This window comes from Hemiscyllium ocellatum, chromosome 6 (genome assembly GCF_020745735.1).
Source record: "Hemiscyllium ocellatum isolate sHemOce1 chromosome 6, sHemOce1.pat.X.cur, whole genome shotgun sequence".
Lineage (NCBI taxonomy): Eukaryota > Metazoa > Chordata > Chondrichthyes > Orectolobiformes > Hemiscylliidae > Hemiscyllium > Hemiscyllium ocellatum.
Genome location: NC_083406.1, coordinates 117,456,123 through 117,476,967, shown reverse-complemented (window position 1 = coordinate 117,476,967; position 20,845 = coordinate 117,456,123). Strand labels below are relative to the sequence as shown.

Sequence of the window (20,845 nt, the reverse complement as noted above, 5' to 3'; positions counted from 1 at the left end):
GACAGGAAATGGACCATTGGCTGTCACTTCGCAAGGAATGAAGAAATGGAGTTCTTGCTAAATCTATACTAGGCACTAGTCAGAGCACACCTGAAATAAAACAAACAGTTTTGGTCCTGTCATTGAGGGAATGGTAAATTGATATTGGAGGCAGTCCAGAGAAGTTTTACCTGATATCTGATATGGAGGGATTTTCTTATGAGGACAGGTTGAACAGGTTGGGTTCATACTCACTTCAGTTTGGGAGAATGAGAGGCAACCTTTTGCAAACACAAAATTCTTAGGGGGCTTGACAGGGTTAAAGTGGAGAAGTGGTTTTCCCATTTTGGAGAACGTAGGACCAGAGGGCATAAACTTCAAAGCATCATCCAGTTAGGACAGAGTTGAGGAGGAGCTTTTTCTGAGAGGGTGGAGAATTCTTCACCACAGAGGCATCAGAGGCTGTGTCATTAATTAAAAGCAAAGCTGAGATAGATAGATTTTTAATCAGCAAGTGTCATGGGGATAAGGCAGGACAGTGGAGGTGAAGATTATCAGATCTGCCATGATCTCATCAAATGGTCTACTTCTGCTCCCACAGCGTGTGGTCTTATGATACTCACTCAGGGTAAGTATTGCTGCCCGCAGGCATCCATTTGGCTACAGTCCAAACACAGACGCTGCTCTGTCTTGGTCTTCACAACATACCCACTTACTTTGATTCATTTTTCTTTTTCTACTTTGTAGAAACGAGCTACCACGCTAAGTAGTTGTGACAGAATTACAATTCATTTCAGGGGAAACTAAATAGGTACAAAAAGGAGGCTGTGTGTTGCCATGCATAGCTGATCTTTCTCAGAGCCAGAAACTCTGGGTTCAAATTCTAATCCAGAATGTGATCAAAGTGAAAGCTGCCTCCTCTCAGAGGACCATAGGCTATTCTCTTGTTAGAGAGAGAACTGGTGGCGAGTCTGACCTGAGACTCAAACAAGGCTGAGAAGGCCGAGCCTGCCACGTGACCTCAGCTGTGTGGGAATTGATCCGACTGTTAGTCATACAGCACGGAAACAGACCCTTCAGCCCAACTCGTCCATGTTGACCAGTTTTCCTAAACTGAAACAGTCCCATTTGTCTGCATTGTTGCTGCCACTTTGCATTGCAAAACAGCCTGCAGCCAACTGAGCTAACCAACCCCCAGAATGCCAGTTCATAATATGGTTATCAACTTGTAAACATCCAATACGCAAAAATGAGTCACCTGGCCAACCATACTCGACGAGGACTGGCTTAACTCAGTACAACCTCTGGCAACTGGCCAGTAAATTGTTTCAGGAGAAACGAGCTGTGGAAACAGATGGAAGAACAAGCTTTGCCTGTCTCGTACTCTACTAGGTTGAGACGAGTCAAGAGAAAGGAATAGAAGAATAAATTGATTATGTAAGATCAAGTAAAGGGGACACAGTTCACATGGAGCACAAATCCAACATGGACCTATCCAATACTATCAAGTTTACGTTACTTATTATCTGCAAATTAAACTTCACATTAAGACACTGAAATTTTGGCTGTTTCTTCCCTTACCCCCATCCATTATAAAGTGTACAATTACTTACTGTGAACTCCCCTGTGACAGCATCGAATCCAACATGTATTGTGTGCTCAAAATCAGAGGGCAGTGAGATTTCTGGTCGTTCCCGTTCTTTTTTCCTGTTGGCTGTCAGCAGAGAGATTATTTGTGAATGATATGAACAGCGGCAGGGGAAACATCTTAAATGGAAAAAATCATCAAAAACTGGACAGGCTTTTAACGTAAAAGGGGCAGTCAGAAATGCAACCTCCAAAACAGTGAGCAATAAAAGAATGAGAGCAACATAACAGAAAAGTGCAGCAATTTATAGACTGCACTACAGAGGAAAGCCAGCAGGCATCAAAGTTTTATGATCACTGCAGTTAACTGGACAGCAACAGAAATTAAATTAATCATGACAAGAGTCATGACTCATGATGTTTAAGCCCTCTTAAAATGCACTCACTCAATTACACCACTGTCACGTAAACAGCTTCAGCAATTTTCTCTGATGGTATAATGGCTCTCCACCCCCGACATAGCTTTTGAAAAGTTGGAGAATGTAAATTCCGGACAAATAAAAGCGCATGGTTCTATTAACTGTATAGTGTTCACCTAGTGTTAGTGTTAATGAACTTTCAATCTTTGAAGTTTGGGCTTACCACTTTCCCACAAATGGCTGGGGTTGCACGAGGATCATACCCTTACAACTGCAGGTCAACAATCTCCCACATCTGATACCTTTGCAGTCATCGTCCCTCCTCCCAGTATTATCCTTACAGTACTGGAGAGAAAGCAGGTAGAACACAACAGGCAAAGCCCAGAACTCTCAGCAATGGTGAAAAATCTTCTGTTCAAATGATTAGGTTCAAACAGAGGCCTTTTGCTGATGCTTAGAAAGCTGGACTAGCTTCAGCAGCATCAAGGTCTTCCCAAAGGAGAAAATATTCAAAAATCCTATGAGCAGATCAAGGGAGAAATACAAGAAGCAATAATATAAGAACATAAAGCAATGAAAAGAGGGCCAGGAGTAAAATGATCCAGATGCCATCTATCGCAGTTCATCACAGGCTCAGCTTGATGCTCAACTGTGATGATGTTTTTGTTCAACAATCCCCGAGGACTGGGCTCTTGATTGGACAACTCACACTTGGGATTTGCCAGTTCAGTTCCAGCTGTAAACGTTATGCAACTCTGTTTACTATATATCATGAGCGTCCTTTATATCTAGATTTTTTTTTAGATTACTTAGTGTGGAAACAGGCCCTTCAGCCCAACAAGTCCACACCGACCCGCCGAAGCGCAACCCACCCATACCCCTACATATACCCCTTACCTAACACTACAGGCAATTTAGCATGGCCAATTCACCTGCCCCGCACATCTTTGGACTGTGGGAGGAAACCGGAGCACCCGGAGGAAACCCACGCAGAAACGGGGAGAATGTGCAAACTCCACACAGTCAGTCGCCTGAGGCGGGAATTGAACCCAGGTCCCTGGCGCTGTGAGGCAGCAGTGCTAACCACTGTGCCACCGTGCTGCCCAAATCTCTCTCACATCCCAGAATCAGACAATTGTACAACACAGCACACAACTGGCTTTCCAGGCCTGTGATGGCAAATTACCAAATAGTCAACTGTTTATTTTTTAGAAGCCTTTTATGAATTGTGCTTCCATCATCATTTCTGGTTGAGTTTTCCATGTGTTCAGAATCCATTTAGTTCATTCATAAATCTTCAATTTGTACCCACTAGCTACTGACTCAGTACCAGTGGATGGGCACGAGGGAAGGAGTGCAGCAGTTCTAGCAGATCAACGACCACACACAGATGTGATCTCTGCAACCGGGGACCTGCACTCCAGCATTGGTCTGTTCAGGCACAACCGGGGACCTGCACTCCAGCATTGGTCTGTTCAGGCACAACCGGGGACCTGCACTCCAGCATTGGTCTGTTCAGTCACAACCGGGGACCTGCACTCCAGCATTGGTCTGTTCAGTCACAAACGACGTTGCTTCAGGAAAGCAGAAAGCCTGAACAATAAGGATGCAACCCATGGTCAGCCATGAGCGAGAGGAGCCTCATTAATGGACAGAACATTATCAAATGTATTTAGTCAAAACTCTGAACAGTTTGTATGCCTTAACTTGGATTACTCTTCACCTTTCCTGCTGAATATCCTTACCGCTGATAATTAATGTTTTTCCACTCCTGGTGACATGGATTTTAATAATTATTGACTGGAGGGTACAGAAAGTGGAGGGGAATGGGGAGGCAGGAAGGGGAGTGGGAAAGAGAGTTGGTGATGGGGAGGAGGCGGGGAGGTGAGGGAGAGGAAGGAGGATAGAAAAGGGGGAGGGCTTGAGGAAAAAGAAGTGGGAAGGAGGGAAAGAGGAGAAGGGGGAAACTGGGAAGGGGGGAGGAAAAGAGGAAAGGAGGAGTAAGAAAGCAAGAGAGTGAACAAAAAAGAAAAAAGGTGTCAAAAAGGTGCAGAAACGGTAAGCATGTAATTGTGAATATAGCCATCAAGTGAGAAATAAAGGGAAGAGGAGCAAATATGAAAAACCCAAGAGGAAATAATGAGGCAAATGTAAAGGGAGAATAAAGTGCATTTATACAGCACAAATACTTCAAGGCACCTCTGTACTGCTTTCAAGTCATTGTATAAACTTGGCAGGGCAGTAGTTATTTATCACAGCAAGACCCCACAATAAGCAGTTAGGCTCATTAAACTGTTTTGATGATTTTGTTCCCAAATGGATTACAGCGTGGACGACGGGAGAACCTCCTACTATTAGAACATAGAACAGTACAGCACAGAACAGGCCCTTCAGCCCACAATGTTGTGCCGACCACTGATCCTCATTTGAGGAAAACCTAATATATGAACCCTCAAATGTCTGTGACCAAATGCATGTCCAGCAGTCTCTTAAATATCCCCAATGATCTCGCTTCCACAACTGCTGCTGGCAGCGCATTCCATGCTCTCTCAACTCTCTGCATAAAGAACTCGCCTCTGACATCCCTGCTATACTTTCTGTCAAACAGCTTAAAACTATGACCCCTCGTGTTAACAATTTCTGCCCTGGGAAAAAGTTTCTGACTATCAACTCTATTTATGCCTCTCATTATCTTGTACACCTCAATTAGGTCCCCTCTCTTTCTTCTTTTTTCCAGTGAAAAAAGTCCAAGCTCAGTCAACTTCTCTTCGTAAGATAAACCCTCCATTCCAGGCAGCATCCTGGTAAACCTCCTCTGAACCCTCTCCAAAGCATCCACATCTTTCCTATGCTGTGAAGGACGATTGGAATGTTCAACATCCAAATGAGCTGTACGATCAGGCTGACCTAGTGCAACCTCTCATCGAACGCTAACTCCTGTGACCTTGTGCATTTCCTCAATACTGCACAGTGCTACTGTCTACTTCTGGAGCAAGGGTCAAACCTCCACAGTCTAACTTAGGTGAAAGTGCTTCCTGCAAGATTCACCATAGAACCTTGGCCTCTCTCCCACTCTGTTAATAATTTTCTGAGCATGAAGTATGGATGACGCCAAGGAAAATGAACTTTAAGTTGTGAGCCTGACAGTGGGTGAAAGAGATTTATGGAGGAGCCAGTAACGTAGGTGTACTTTAAGCTTCAATTATGTTCACTTCGTTCTGCTTCACCCTCTCATGGGCAGTCCCCATGGAGACAACAGGAGTGAGCAGAAAAATGTTAGTAGTATCAAAATAGTCTATTAATAAGTTTTGGAGCTGGTGAATCTGAGATTAATAGAAACCACCAGCAGACCACTTCACCTAGAAAGTGTTGTACAACATCTACTTAAATTTCACTGATTGCAAGGTGCTTTTAAGTCACAAAAGATAAATAAATGTATAACTGCAAATATTTCTTTGATCAAATAAACTGTTGTACGAACTTTGTATAGCAGTGTAGGAGATAGAGTAATTAAATCACAGAATACACATCAAGTCACAGAATACCACCGTTAAGTCTATGCTGGCTCTCTGTCAAGCTATCCTACCAATTCTATTTTGCTTCTGTCTCTACTCTCTGAGCTTCTTGTCCTCATGCTGATCAATTTTTAAAAAAAATTATTGATATCTTGGCTGTAGGTTTGCTCGCTGAGCTGGAAGGTTCATTTCCAGATGTTTCATCACCCCACTAGGAAACATCTTCAGTGGGCCTCAGGTGAAGGAGTGCTGATTAGTCCTGCTTTTTATTTATATGTTTGGGTTTCTTTGGGTTGGTGATGTCATTTCCAGCAGTGATGTCACTTCCTTTTTTTCTCAGGGGGTTGTAGATGGGGTCTCACTCGATGGGTTTGTTGATAGAGTTCTGGTTGGAATGCCATGCTTCTAGGAATTCTTGTGTGTGTCTTTGTTTGGCTTGTCCTAGGATGGATGTGTTGCCCCAGTTGAAGTGGTGTCCTTCCTCATCCGTATGTGAGGATACTAGTGAGAGAGGGTCATGTCGTTTTTGTGGCTAGTTGGTGTTCATGTATCCTGGTGGATAGTTTTCTCCCTGTTTGTCCAATGCAATGTTTGTATTCAAAAGAAATGGGTACCCAATGAACACAGTCCACCGATTTCCCAGCAACAAACCCAAACAAGCAGACAAAACACGACCAGAAATCCTAGCCGCTCTCCCCTACATCAAAGACATCTTGGAAATGACTGCCAGACCACTCAGACCCCATGACATCATGGTAGCCCACAAACCCACCAATACACTAAAACAGCAGCTAATGAACCTGAGAGACCCTAAACTATTGTCATTTACAAAAAAATCGTGCAAGGACTGTAACAAACACTACATTAGACAAACAGGCAGAAAACTAGCCACCAGGATACATGAACACCAACTAGCCACAAAAACGATATGTGGCATTCCAACTGGAACTCTATCAACAAACACAGAGTTAGACCTCATCTACCACCCCCTGAGAAAAAGAACAGGAAGTGACATCACCACCGGAAATGACGTCACCAATCTAAAAAAAACTCAAACATATAAATAGAATGCAGGGATTATCAGCAGTGTTTCGCCTGAGGCCCACTGAAGTTGTTACCTAGTAGGGTGACGAAACATCTGGAAATGAACCTTCCAGCTGAGCGAGCAAACCTACATCCAACACCTCAACCTGAGCCTCAAATCTCCTCAAAACTCGCTATCATTGATATTGCTTCTTCTACCATTCTTGAACACAGGTCATTACTACTCACTACATAAAGTTCTGCTTCACTTCTCCCTTAAAGTCCTGCCCTAGTCCTTTCACCAAATTAATGGGAATGCCTGTCAAATCTCCCCTCAGTCTCCTATGCCCCAAGGAACAGGCTCAGCTTTTAAACTTAATTTGTAACTAAAATGTTTCATGCTAGAACCATTCTGTGAAATCTTCTCTGCACACTCTCAAAGGCCTCTACATCGTTCTTAAAATGTGGTGACCACAACTGGATGCAGTCCTCTGTTTGGGCATACCAGGGTTCTGCATTACACCGGTTTGAGGAAATCCATCTATTCCCTATGTTTTGCCAGGTTCCTTCGTTCATGTCTGTCTGGTTAGAGATTTTGGAAAGACCCAGAATCTTACGGAAGATAGAAGCAAAAATGCTCAGGTAATGGATGACATGAACCACTACATACGGACTCATTTTGTAACCTTTGAAGTAATTGCCACCGTCTCCAAATATCTTTTGATCTCTACATACAAAGTCCAGAATTACATGTGCATTGATAGTTACTCTCTATACACTCCGTCACCTTCAAAGGGCTGCATATAAACCGCAAGACCCAGGTTCTTTGTTGTTTACTTTTTAGAACTGCACCATTAAAATTTATAATCCATTCACACAAGCCTCCATGTGAAAACTTTCTGCCTGACTTCCAATCCTGCTGCTAACTGACAAGAGTCATGTTGGATTGAATTGATTTATTGTCACTTGTATTTAACAAATAAATAGCCAAAAGTGTAAGAGATCACCAATATCCGGCGCCATTTTTAGAGTTACAGACGATATGAAGATATAACTAGAATTTGACTGAAAATAGAGTTTTTCCCCTCTTCTTGTGCTCTGTTCAATATCAGGGGTGGGGTGGCGGGTCTTCACAATGGGCTTCAGGCCCAGCAAGACCCTCCCACATCACAATCTATTCCAGGAGCCCCACTCTGGGGACACCGTCACCGCTCCTGCATTCAAGGAGGGCCACACTGGGTCTACAGCCCCATCGCTGATCCTACCACTGCTTATGTCAATCTGCCAGGAGTGCCCAAACCGGCCTACTGCATAGTCGTGGCTAGAGCCTAATGTCCGACCCCAGATGCCACCTTCTCCGCCAACCACAGAGGCCACCTTGCCACAGCCACCTTCTTGAAAGCCGGTGCTGCCAACACCGCCTCGCATCTTGCGCTGCTTGGCCCACCAACATTGAAATCAGAGTTCTGGTGCCATTTCTCTTGCTGCTGTGCCCACACTCTCTGCCTTTGTGAGCTCTTGAAGGGTCGCTTTCCTCCGCTCTGGGCTTGCGGTCTCTGAGGAGCCGACTCTCGCTGCCATTGCTTGGGAGGCAGGGCTCGCTCTCGCTCTGCACAACACCCCCTAAAGGCCGATACGTCCTGATATTTTCAGCACAGAGACCCAACAGTTCACTTCTAAACAATTTTTTTTCCAATTCTCTTCATAACTGCTTCTTATAGATCCATAATTCTGTTTGTGCTCCTTCAGTTCTTGCAGTAATTGTCATGACTGGGCAGGAATGCTCTCAGCTGTTCATGCCTCAGGGTTCTGTGATTTCTTTCTTAAGCGCTCTCTCTTTCTTTTCCATGGTCACTCCTTAAAATTACCTCATTAATCAAACAAACCTGGTGAGAAATTGTTTGATCATGATGACAGGGTAGATGCTGAGAAGTGGTTTCACCTTGTGGGAGAATCTGGGACTAGAAGACATAATCACAGAGTCGGGCTAACACAGTTAAGGCTGAAATGAGGAATAATTTCTTCTAAGTGCAATGAATCTGTCGAATTATTTCCCATAGAGGACTATTGAGACTGTGCCATTAAGTAGATGAGGAAGATTTCTAATCCCTTGGGGAATCAGGCAGGCTAGCGGAGTTGATGATTACCCATGACCTTCGATTCAAAAGTCACTCGACACCAGGTTATAGTCCAACAGGTTTATTTGAAATCACAATAACCTGGTGTTGTGTTGATTTTTGACTTTGTTGATTGTAGCCAAACACTGGCACCTCCACATCGTGATCTCTGAATGACAGAGCAAACTCAGTGGGCTGAATATCCTACTTCTCCTCCTGCATCTTATGAGCTTACAGTAGTTTAGGTGTGGTAACCTTACTGGGGAATCCAGAAAATGAAACTAATTCTCTCAGTAACAATGACCATGAAACCATCATTTGTTGCAAAATTCCTTTCCTTGAAGACTGAAAGCAGACATCCTTGCTTGGAGTGAACGACATGTCACCCCATTCCCACAGCAATGGTGACTTTTAACTACCACTTGAAATAGCCTTGCAACTTTTTCAGTCAGATTGAATTGTTAGCCTTGGCACAGATGCTGCTAAACCGCTGAGTTTCTCTATCACTTTGTTTTTATTTCAAAGGCAATTAGGAACGGGCAAGAAGTGTCAGCCGTGCCACCACATCCCAAATGTGAATTTAAAAAAAAAGTTCTAGTGAGTTGCTTTTGGGGCTTTTCTGGGGCACTACATAATTACAAGTTGTTGACAGAAGGCCCAATCTTATGCTGTCCTCATCTGACATTACATACTTACATTTTCAATCATTGATTATGGGAGGAAAAAAAAAATTACCCTGTAATCTTGAAACCATAAATTAACATTTTAATTTCAACTTCCATCCTCCCCCACCACCTGAACAAGCCTTTTTATTTCTGTCTCAGAATGGTTCTTGGGAAATTGTATGGCACTTGAAACACATTGCTCTGAAACACAATGACTGCCACTAGATGGTGTCATTTGCACAGAACATTTGTACTTGAGTCATACAATGGAGTAGAATTGCAATTTATTGTCATTGTATTTATGGAAATGTGTAGAAGGTGCCACCATTCAACTCCATTTTAATTACAGAAATTATAAATAGAAACAACGGAGACAAAGTTAGGACAAAGTTCATCTTATATCTCCTCCACAGCTCCTGCAGTGGCATTATTAGAATTCACATGACACTTTATGGAATGGCAAATTGCACAACTGAAAAGTATCTTTAAAAACCTTTTACATTTCAAGAATTCTCTTTTTGCTGAGGTCTCAAAAGGTGACCTTGGTGATATTCACGTCGATTGAGGAGATTTAAAATTAACCTCGACTTGGTCCTAGCTTGCACCTATGTGCAGTGCTGACTCTGTACAGCATCTCTTCAGGTCTCAGAGTGAAGTCTGTGCTATAACATCAACTGTGCATGCCCCTCCTGCAATGTAAAGTTTTTGTTCAGGATTCTCAAAACACCCTTTTCAGGATTGGTTAGAATTCAAACTCTTATATTCAACTCAGATCCAAGGAAATTTTTAAAAAGGTTTCATTATTGCAATACAAAAAGAGCTTTATTGTCAATTAAGTTTATTGGAATGTAGTCACCATTGTAATGTCAGAAATAGTCCTACAGTTCTCCAAGACGACCATGGTTTTACTAATGCTGGAAATGCAGTGATGACAAAACAAAGTCCCACAAACAGAAACAACCAACTCATCTGTTTTAGTGATTTTGCCTGAAGATAACTATTTGCCAAAGTGTTCTTCAGTGTATCTAACTTTCACCTGTTTCTTTGTCGGTGACACTTCAGCACAGTTCACCCAATAGCATGGACCTTTGCTTTATTTTCTACACAGCAGTGCAGCTTTTGTCTGGTCTGATCACTGTCCTTTATGTCAATTTTTAAAAAATGTTTGGTCACAAACTCTGACTATGTAGTTTGATGCCATATTCCAATTTTGGGTTCAGGGCAGACTGGTTTGAACAGAAGGCAAAGTTGGGGACAGTCTTCAGATTTTGTTTCAATCTTCTTGTCTTGCAAGTCTATCTTCCTTTATATGCTCCCATCTATGTACTCTGTGTTTCTTCCAAACAGTCTCATTTGTGTCTTTCTAGCATGTTCCAACTCCACCCATGTTATACTTGCTCAGTAATCTGCAACTCCATGACATCATCACAAAGTGGCTCCAGGTTCCTGAAAGCCTTACAAAGCAAATGGTCACTGCATCCCTGTGCTCCATATTGACAATGAAGCAGGAGTTTAAGGTTCATGCTTCCAAGGGAGACAGGTTCCATTCTTCCAGTCTACAGATCCAAAGACATCATCTGAAGAATAGCAAGGATAATTTCCCTGGTGTTTGGCCAATATTTATCACTCAAGTAAGACCACTAAAGAAAGATTATTAAGGTCATCATGTCATTGCTGCTTGAAAGACCTTATTGAGTGTAATCAGGTATTCTGGTTACCTTGGAAACATAGTAAGTACACTTTCAGAAATGTAGAAGAAACAGGAAGAGTAAACCATTTAGCCAGCTAAGCTTTGTAGTGATTGGAACCAGATGGATCTCATGGACTACAGGATCCTTAATTTGTCCAAGTTAACAACCCCGATCAGGAGGCCCTGGCTTACAGATATGAACAGGATATTTAGAATCTCCTCACTTCAGGGATCGACTCAGAGCTGGCTGGCCACAGCCAGTAGACTGTGCACATGTAAATAAAAGCAAATTACTACGGATGCTGAAATCTGCAGTAATTTGCTTTTATCCCGTGTTTAACCTACTGCCACCTCTCTTCCGGGAATGCCTACCCTGAAGTAGTACTGCTCTTCTCTCCAACAGGATTTTCGTTTGTCTCTCTCCCCCATCCACCTTCACTGCTTTCCTTCCAGCTTTCACAAAGGGTCAGTTAGACTCGAAACGTCAGCTCTTTTCTCTCCTTACAGATGCTGTCAGACCTGCTGAGATTTTCCAGCATTTTCTCTTTTCGTTGTAAATAAAAGGTGACTTGTTGGCACAATACCGCCCTCTGTGCGGTTATTTCAAGTTGGCTGTGCCATTCATGATCTTGTACATCAATCCCTTCTTGCTGCACCATCCCTACATTCCGAGACCCTCCAAAGTCTATCACAGCTTTCAATGTATTCAATAACCAAGTGTTCACAGCCATCTGAAGTAGATGATGGCAGAGATTCAGACAGCAGAGAAGAAATTCCTCGACTGATCTATTACGCCACAGCATCAACCACTCACCCTAGCTATAGGAACCAGTCTCTGGGCATCTATCCTGTCAAGCCTCCTCAGAACTTTAAACTTCAATAAGATCAGTTCTCCCACTCTTTTTTTTAAAAACTTCAGAAAGGTATTGGTTCATTCTGCTCAATCTGTCCTCATTGGAAAATCTATTCAGCTCAGGAAGAATCCAGCAAACTTGCTGCTGTGTTTGGGACATTGCTGTATAAAATGAAAACATTCAAGAAAGAATGTCACAAGGACTCAACAGTAGCTGATCAGAGAAATTGAACAAGACAGAAATCAATGACAGAAATCAAAGATAGAATGGTGGAGTCAGAACAATAAATAAAAATAAATGAAGCCGCAAGAACAGAAACACCAGTTTGAATAACAAAGGATAAAATGCTACCAATCAAACCAACCACCCTGCAAAATAACTGCAAAACGTATCGGACAGTGAGTAAATTACATGTCAAATTGCAAGCATAAATTAAGTGTCCCTAAGATTACACAGGCAGATGATAAATGAACTTGTTCATTCACACAATTCTCACAAACATAAATTTCACAAAGGAGAATATGGAAAACTGATGAAAGGTTAGCAACTAAAAATGTCACAGAACTACCTTTACTTATTACAGGCATTGACATTCACAGCCATTCCACATTTGCAGAATTGTGTGAAAAAATTACTTTTAAATTAAAATTAACTTTGGTGAATGCGAGAAATCTTGAATTCAAACCAGGTTGGATTAAACCGCGTAGCAGGGCTTGTACACAAGGCAAAAGGCCAACACTTCAGTGCATCACTGAGACCAAAAGACCATAAGAAATAGCAACGGAGTAAACCGTTTGGTCCATTGAGCTTGCTCTGCCATTCGATAGGACCATGGCTGATCTGACATTCCTCATATCCATTTTCCAGCCCTTTCCTCATAACCCTACATTCCCCGACTGATCAAGCAACTATCTATTCCAGTCTTAAATACACACAAGGACTGTGCCCTACAGCTTTTTATGGCAAGGAATGCCAAAGAATCTCAACCCGCAGAAGAAATTCCTCCTCATCTCAATCGTAAATTGGTGCCCCTTTATTCTGAGACGAAGCCTTCTGGTCCTAGACTCTCCTATGAGGGGGAACATCCTCTCAGCATTGACCCTATCAAGCACCTTAAGGTGCTTCAATGTGAACACCTCTCATTCTTCTAAACTCCAGTGAATAGAGTCCCAACTTGTTTAGCCTTTGCTCATAAGACAATCCCTCCATATCAGGGATCATTCTAGTGAACCTTCTCTGAACTACCTCCAATGAAATTGCATCTTTCCTTAAATAAGGAGATCAAAGCTGCCCACAGTAGCCCCGATGTGGTGTCCCCAGGACCTTGTACAGTTGGGAATATTATGCTGAACTACTGGTTAGTCGATGAACTTTCAAACTGAGGGCCCTTTAACTTTTCACTGAGATGCAAAAGACCCTTTTCTCATAATTCAAGATGTTTTCCCCAACATTTACTTATCAAATCTATATCATCAAAACAAAACTAGCTTGTTGCATACGGAGAAAATACAGGAACATGACCTTGAGACAGAAGATCATGCACGATCAGATTGAATAATGCAGTAGGTTGAAGTGGTCTACTCCTGCTCCGAATTCCCACAGTGCATTGCAGGCTGTAAGTAATCTAATCTAATCTAATCTAATGAGTTATGAGACAAATGCCTTCTATTATGGGCCAGGCCAGACACCACCCACCCCAACAAAACATTTCAAGAAAGTTGCCTGGACCCTAATTTTTCCTGTTGTTTTGGGCACTGTAGAGTGGATATTCCAGGAGTGATGCAGCTGCTCAAAACCCCTCAGTTTTAAACAAAATAATTTATTTACACAGTTGTTGTTGTGTTGCCATACTCTTACCAGACCATAGGGGCTTCTCATTAGAGAGAAGCGATTGGTGGTGATTTAACCTGAGGGAAAGGAAAGAGGTTGAGTAGGAGAATCCTTCATGGTAACCTCAAACTGGTGACAGGAACTGAATCCACGTCGTTGGCATTACACTGCTCTGTAAACCAACAATCCAGCCAACTGAGCTAAACAGATTCCCTATTTACAGAGTACCAAATGAAACAATCAGAAAAAAGGGTACAGAATAACTTAACCTATCAAAAACTCCAACAGACTATCTTAACTTAATGATGCTATTCCAAATTCCTGCAACAATTCCCATAAACATCTCTTGGCACAGAAGGTTACATCAAACACTGGGTCTTACAGGACAGAGAGATGGCAGAGAGATTCAGCATGGAACACCTTCTTCCATGTAGTTGTTGCTTTGACCAACAACCTCAAAACAACTGACTGAGTGAAAAGCTGAGCTGGAAGAATTGGCCACTCCCCTTTCATTGTACAGGTGTTCTAATTTTAAAAAGCCTTTTGCCTGAGGCAATATCTATTAGCTATAAATCAAGATGGCCCCAAAACCCATCCAAACTAGACACCTCAGAACCTCTGCAGTTACGACCACACTTGGGAAAAAAAACCCAAGGACAACATAACCTTGTTAAAGGAGCAGCATCGTCACACTTCACCAGATGAGTAGCTAATTTCCATACCTGAAATGGCCCTATTAAAGTCTATGAAGTAATGTCCATTTTATAAAGCCTTTTGTTAATAGCAGAGTGGCTTCTCACTACAAGGGGTAGCCCCTAGCCACTGGGGGCAGCCTACCTATGGTAGCTCAACATCAGGCTTAAAGAGGAGCTGTGGGCAGGGAGCCCTTGCAAACCCAATCTGCACCCATTCCTCTCCCCAACCATTCCCCCCGACCCTAGATATTTCCCCACTGACCATGGATCAACTGACCTTTTTCATTTATTAACATAAATGTACCTACTTGAGCTCCCAGGGTTTCCTGTCTATCTCAGCAGTGACCATTGTGGCAATGCCAAAGCTTCAGTGCTGCCTGCCATCCTTAACTGGATGGTGGGTCAACAGGTGGCCAATTGGATCAGCTCTTGGTGCTGGCTCTGGTCTCACCTTCAACTCCAAGGTCAGGGTCTCAAACGCCGCACTAAAATTCAAACCAAAAACTTCATAACAAGTCATTTAGCCCAGTCAGTGAGAGCCTGGGCATTGGGCATACCCTTCTCATGCACAATGACAATTCTATGGTTTATTCTTTCACAGAATGTGCTTTCTTCTGGCAATGCCAAAATTACCTATCTCTAAATACCCTCGCTAAAAGAGGCAGTGATACATTTCTTGAATACTCCTGTATGGGGATTGATTTGTAGGTCAGTGGATGATATGAAAATTGGTCATTGGTGAGGCCACTTTTGGAGTACCGTGTCCGGTTCTGATCACCGTTCCATAGAAGGAAATTATTGAATTGGAGGGGGTTCGGAAATGATTTATTTGGTGTCTTGCTGGGACTGAACGATTTAGGTTAGAAGGAGCTGCTGGATAGCCTAGGACTTTTTTTCACTGGAGTTCAGGAGGTTGAGGAGTGACCTTATAGAGATTTATAAAATCATGAGGAGCATAGAGAAGACCTTTTCCCTACGTTGGGGAGTTTAAAACAAGGGGTATATTTTTAAGGTGAGGGGAGAATGATTTAAAAGGGAATACCTTTTCACACAAAGGAAATAAACCAGAGGAAGTGACATATACAGGAATAGCTATGACATTTAAAAGATATTTGGACAGGTACATGGATAGGAACGGTTTAGATATGGACCAAGCGCAGACAAGTGGGACAAGTTTAGTTTAGGAAACCTGGTCAGCATGGACAAATTGGACCAAGGGGTCTGTTTCTGTCCTGTATGACTATAAATACATGATAAATAGTTAGACTCAGATGCAATGAGGATCAGAGGAACCTTTGTACTTATGTCCACTGTCTCTTAAGATATTTGGACAGGTAGATAAAGCGGCACAAGTCAGATAGGTTGGCATATGGAATCCTTGCCTTTATTAACCTGTTCGACTATAACCTGGTGTTGTGTGATTTTTAACTTTGTACACCCCAGTCCAACATCGGCATCTCCAAATCATGATCTTTATTAACTGAGGCATGGTGTTTAAGAGCAGGGAGGTTATGATGGGCCTGTATAAAACATTGGTTAGGCCACAACTCGAGTATTGTGTGCAGTTCTGGAATCCACATTATAGGAGGGATATGAAAGCATTGGAGAGGGTACAGAAGAGGTTTACCAGGATGTTCCCTGGACTGGAGAATATCAGTTATGAAGAGAGTCAAGACAGATTGGGATTGTTTTCCCCTGCAGTAAAGGAGATTGTGCAGGGTCATGATTGAGATGGACAAAATTATGGGGGGTAGTCAGAAGAAGTCTCTCCCCTTGGTTAAGGGATCAATTACTGGTGGCATAGACTTAAAGGAAGGGGCGGGAACTTTATAAGGGGATGAAAGGAAAAGGTTTTTCATCCAAAGGGTGGTGAGAATCCGGAACTCACTGTTGTAAGGGTGGAAGTGGCAGAAACCCTCAACATTTAAAGTAGTATTTAGGTGTGCACTTTCATTGCCAAAGCATACAAGGCTATGGGCCAAGTGTTGGAAAATATCACTGGAATAGATAGTTGCTTGTTTTCACTGGCGCAGATTTGATGGGCTGAAGGCCATTTTTCTGTTGTTGTAGACCTCTTTGATGCTGAGGTACCTACCATCACATTTCAGAGGACAGTAAAGAGTTAACCTTATTGCTGAGGGCTGAGAGACAGATTATGTTAGATTGCATAAGGATTGCATAGTCCCTTCCTTAAAAAAAATTCTCAGTGAAAAAGAGCTTGTTTTAAAAAAAATGGTAATTCAATTGTCACCAATTTGAGTTTTTTCATTTCAGACAGCAAATTACCAAGTTATTTCCGAAAGAGTTTAGTCGCAACTTGATATTCATCCATGTACACCTCCAGTTTCACCAGCAAAAACACTAACGTGGTCATTCACGTCATTCACAAGGCTGGTGTTCAAACAAAAATAACTCATTCCCACACTGCCTCTGCACAACTGAGTTGTTAGTAAATACGCAGTTGGGAGCAGAATTGGATCGTTAAACTCTCAATGCCAGTGTTTTGATTTTATTCCGTTTCGTTCAGTTCCATTATTGAACAGTTGGAATATTTCTTGATCCAAGTAGGAGAAATTACTGCAGATGCTGAAATCTGTACTGAAAACAGGAAATGCTGGAAATCACAGCACAGGTCACTCTTCATCTCAACTTGAAAGGTTAGCTTGCTCTCTCTCCATAGATGCTGTGTGATCTGCAGTAATTTCCAGCATTTTTTGTCCTCCATTTCTGATTCTAGGCTGATTTCTATACCTTTCACTTGCTCCACTTTGCTACAACTGTGCTATTCACCATGTGGAGAGACAGTCACCACCCTTACTTGTTGACAACACAGATTCTAGCCACACTTAAGTCACCTAGTAGACTTAAAGTACCTGCAGCTAGATGGGGACAAATCAAGAGCATGCATTTAATCCCCATTAATAGTGCAGCACGTTCAGCCACTGATCCAATAAACTCTCCACCCCCATGGTTCTCTAAAGCTCAGAAAATTAGAATCTTATTCAACACTCTACACCGTCCCACACAGAGTTCAGCTGCCTCCTTATATCTGCAGTATAACAACTTTCTTTCTAACCTCCAACGACATCACTGAACTCTGCTCACAACTCTCTCCTTCTGTTGCCAAATCATTACTAAAAGACTTTTATGGCTAGCCTTCATGGGACTACCATTCAAAAAGCTGAAAATAATCCAAAAACTCAATCTCTCTGCTACTGCTTAAGACAAAACTCCAGCAAGTTACGTAGACACAATTTTTCACTTGGAAAATCCACACCGACTTTTCCAAATCAAACCACAAGTAACCATTACAAAATCTAGCCCAAACAACTTTCTAGAGGTTTGCCCACTATCAAAGTCAAACTGACTGCGATTGCTGGGCTGATATTTACGAGCTGTTTGAACAAGATTTAAATGGTTGTAATTCACCAATCCTTTCAATACCACTACCGAATCCAGAGAAGAGTTAAAGATAATTGTGTTTGCAATTTCCAATCTCACTTCCTTCAATATCTTGCCTCATCAGATTTAAGATGAAGCAGCTTGCCCAAAACAGCCTCCTTATTCCTTTTAAACCTTTCAAATGGAGGAGTTTCTGCCTGTCACCATGGACTGCGTAATATCTGCCATGTGGGCAAAGACAGGCGCAAGATATTCATTTAACATTTCAGCCATGCCTCTTGCCTTTGTGTAAACCCCCTACTCCTATTTTTAACACTTTTACTATTGACGTACTCCTGAAGATTCTGGGATTTCCTTTTGCCAGTCTGTTTTTTAAATAACTTTTCATTGCTTTTCATCTCGCTCTGTACTCAGTTGTATTGACACCGACAACTTTACAACATTCTTTTTATATTTAACTCACGATCTATCTCTGTTGTCATCCAGCAAACTATGGATTTATTTGAACTATTTTTCATTTTAGAGGAGACTTACCTTTATTGTGCCCAAGCCATCACCTCTTGAAGATAGTCCATTGTTCAGCCATTCTTTTTCCTGCTAATGACTGGCTCCAGTCACTCTGGCACAGTTCCATTCTCATTCCATTGAAAACCACTTTGACCAGTTAGTTATTCTTACTCTGCATGGACCTACATTGTCTACTGCCCTTGTAAACCTTATATCACAATGATCACTGTCCTCTAAATATTTCTCCAATGTCACTTGACCTACTTGGTCCACCTGATACCCCAAAACATATTTGGGAGCCACACTGATGTAAGAAATTCTCCTAAGCACAATCTACATACACTGGATTATCCCTTACACTACTATTCCAGTTGACATACAGACAATTGAATAACCCCATTAAAACAGTGAATGACATTTATGCGTCTGTAATTTCCTTGAAGAGGTGTTCCTCTATTTGTTCCTTTGTTCCATTTGCTAGTGGTCTGTATGTTACACGGAGCAATGTAACTGCAGCCTTCTTACCCCATAACTCTAAGAAAATTGTTTTAACTGGGTTAATGTTTAAAAATTCAGGGGTCATCTATTTAAAATAGAGAGATTAGATGATCTTTTTTCTGCCAGAGAGTTGCAGGGTTTTTGGAGTTCTTTCTGGAAAGAAGTTGGAAGCAGAATCTCGAGTCTTGTTAAACAAGGGGATGAAAGGTTATAATGGCCAGGCAGGAATGCAGACTTAAGGTTACAATCAATCATGATCATTTTGAATGACTGAGCTGAAGGGCTTATGTCTCCTCATTCTAATGTTTATATAATTCAGCCCCCTGAAACAGGAGAAAGAGAGAATTGCAGATACTCAAGATCAGAGTCGAGAGTGTGGTGGCGCCAGTCAGGCAGCATCCTAAAACATCCTCTTTGTCCAGCACTGTAATGCTCTTAATCAAAAATGCCACCTGTCCGCCTTTTTATCTTTTCCTTTGTTTTGCTGAATACTGTAGAACCAGGAATATATAATATCCAGATCTGCCCTTCCTGAAGGGGAAAGTGAGAACTGCAGGTCCTGGAGACTCAGTCAAAAAGTGTGGTGCTGGAAAAGACAGCAGGTCGGGCAGCATCCGAGGAGCAGGAGAGTCGATGCTGAAGAGCTTATGCTCATCAGCTTGTGCATGTCCAGCGCCACACTTTTCAACTCTGCCCTTCCTTAAACCAAGTTAATATCACACTATTATAATCCCCAAAGGCAGTCCTGCAACTCCTCAATTTTAGTTACTTTATTCATATATGTGTGTGTATAATATATACATTATATATATATATATATATATATATATATATATATATATATATATATATATATATATATACATACACACACACACACACACACCCCCAACCTTGATTTAGACTTCATTACTTTCACCCTTACTCCAGTCCATCTACTAAATTACTATTCTGTTTCACTGCTATCCATCTCTCCCAGTAGTTCATTCGGCCTGGTATCATTTGTTAATATTCACTGTTAATTTCCACACTTCTGCAGAGTTAACACCAACAGCGCTAGCAAAATGTCCCACAAGGAATTCAGTCCAAACTCTGCTCAGATTCAATTTATCTGGCTTGGTACAGCTACCAACTCTTCCAAAGCCAGTCCAAGTATCCCAGTGAACTCCTGCCCCATGATCTCTGCAGCCACACATTTGTCTGTCTTATCCCTCTATTTTTGTACTCACTTGCACATGGTGTTGGGAATTATCCAGCGATTAATTCTTTACAGATCCTGCTTGCAAATCTTCTGTCTAGCTCCATAAATTCTGATGACCGGACCAAATCTCCTTCCTACCTAAGATGTTAAGACCAACATGGACCATGATCTTTGGCTATGGCTCTGTGACAACCCTGACCCACGCACCAGGAAGGAAACAAACTGACCTGTGTTGATAACTGCAGAAAACACCTGTCTGCTCCTCCAACCAAAGAATTCCCCAACTTCAACCCTATACTCTTCTTGCTCCCCTCTAGTACAGTTGGGACTCCCCTGGTACCATGGTCTTGGTTCTTTTGGCACTCCTTCTAGGATTCTTCACTGATAGCCAAAATGTAAAATGGTTTAGTAAGCACGATCTCAGGAGACTGCCACATAACCTGCCTGGCAGGTACCCACTGCCTGGCTGCCCACTTGATCCTAAGATGCAGCGTGAACAACTCTGAATGTTTTAATGACATTGTTCTCTGCTTCATGGACATTCTTCAATGACTTTAGCCATTGCTCGAGCTCTAAAGGCCAGAGCTTAAGCTTTGTAGCCAGTGATGGAGTTGACTAGTTCATGAGAAGAGTTCACAACTTCCCACATAACACAGGACAGGCGTTCTGCTTGGCTGAGTTGTCCTTCCATAACTTAACTTGCACTTTTAAATCACTATCAACTGAAACTTGAATTATATTAAGTTACTCTTGTATCATAGATTAGTAGAAAGTGGAAGGTCTTTGTCCTTACTCTCAAATTTTCTCCCTAATGCTATGTTTATAAATTATTTATTTCCATGTTAGTTTAGAAATGTATGTTT

At 42.0% G+C, this 20,845-nt stretch overlaps 1 protein-coding gene across 4 annotated transcripts in view; it reads right to left on the bottom strand.

Moving 5' to 3' along the window:
- The window catches only part of pak1 (p21 protein (Cdc42/Rac)-activated kinase 1), a 228,122-nt gene that overhangs the window by 53,760 nt on the left and 153,517 nt on the right, over nt 1-20,845 (bottom strand). For all 4 annotated transcript variants that reach the window (XM_060826298.1, XM_060826297.1, XM_060826299.1 and 1 more), the window contains one exon: nt 1,593-1,693. In XM_060826298.1, the coding sequence (XP_060682281.1) occupies nt 1,593-1,693 (101 nt within the window). The remainder of the gene's footprint in view (nt 1-1,592; nt 1,694-20,845) is intronic.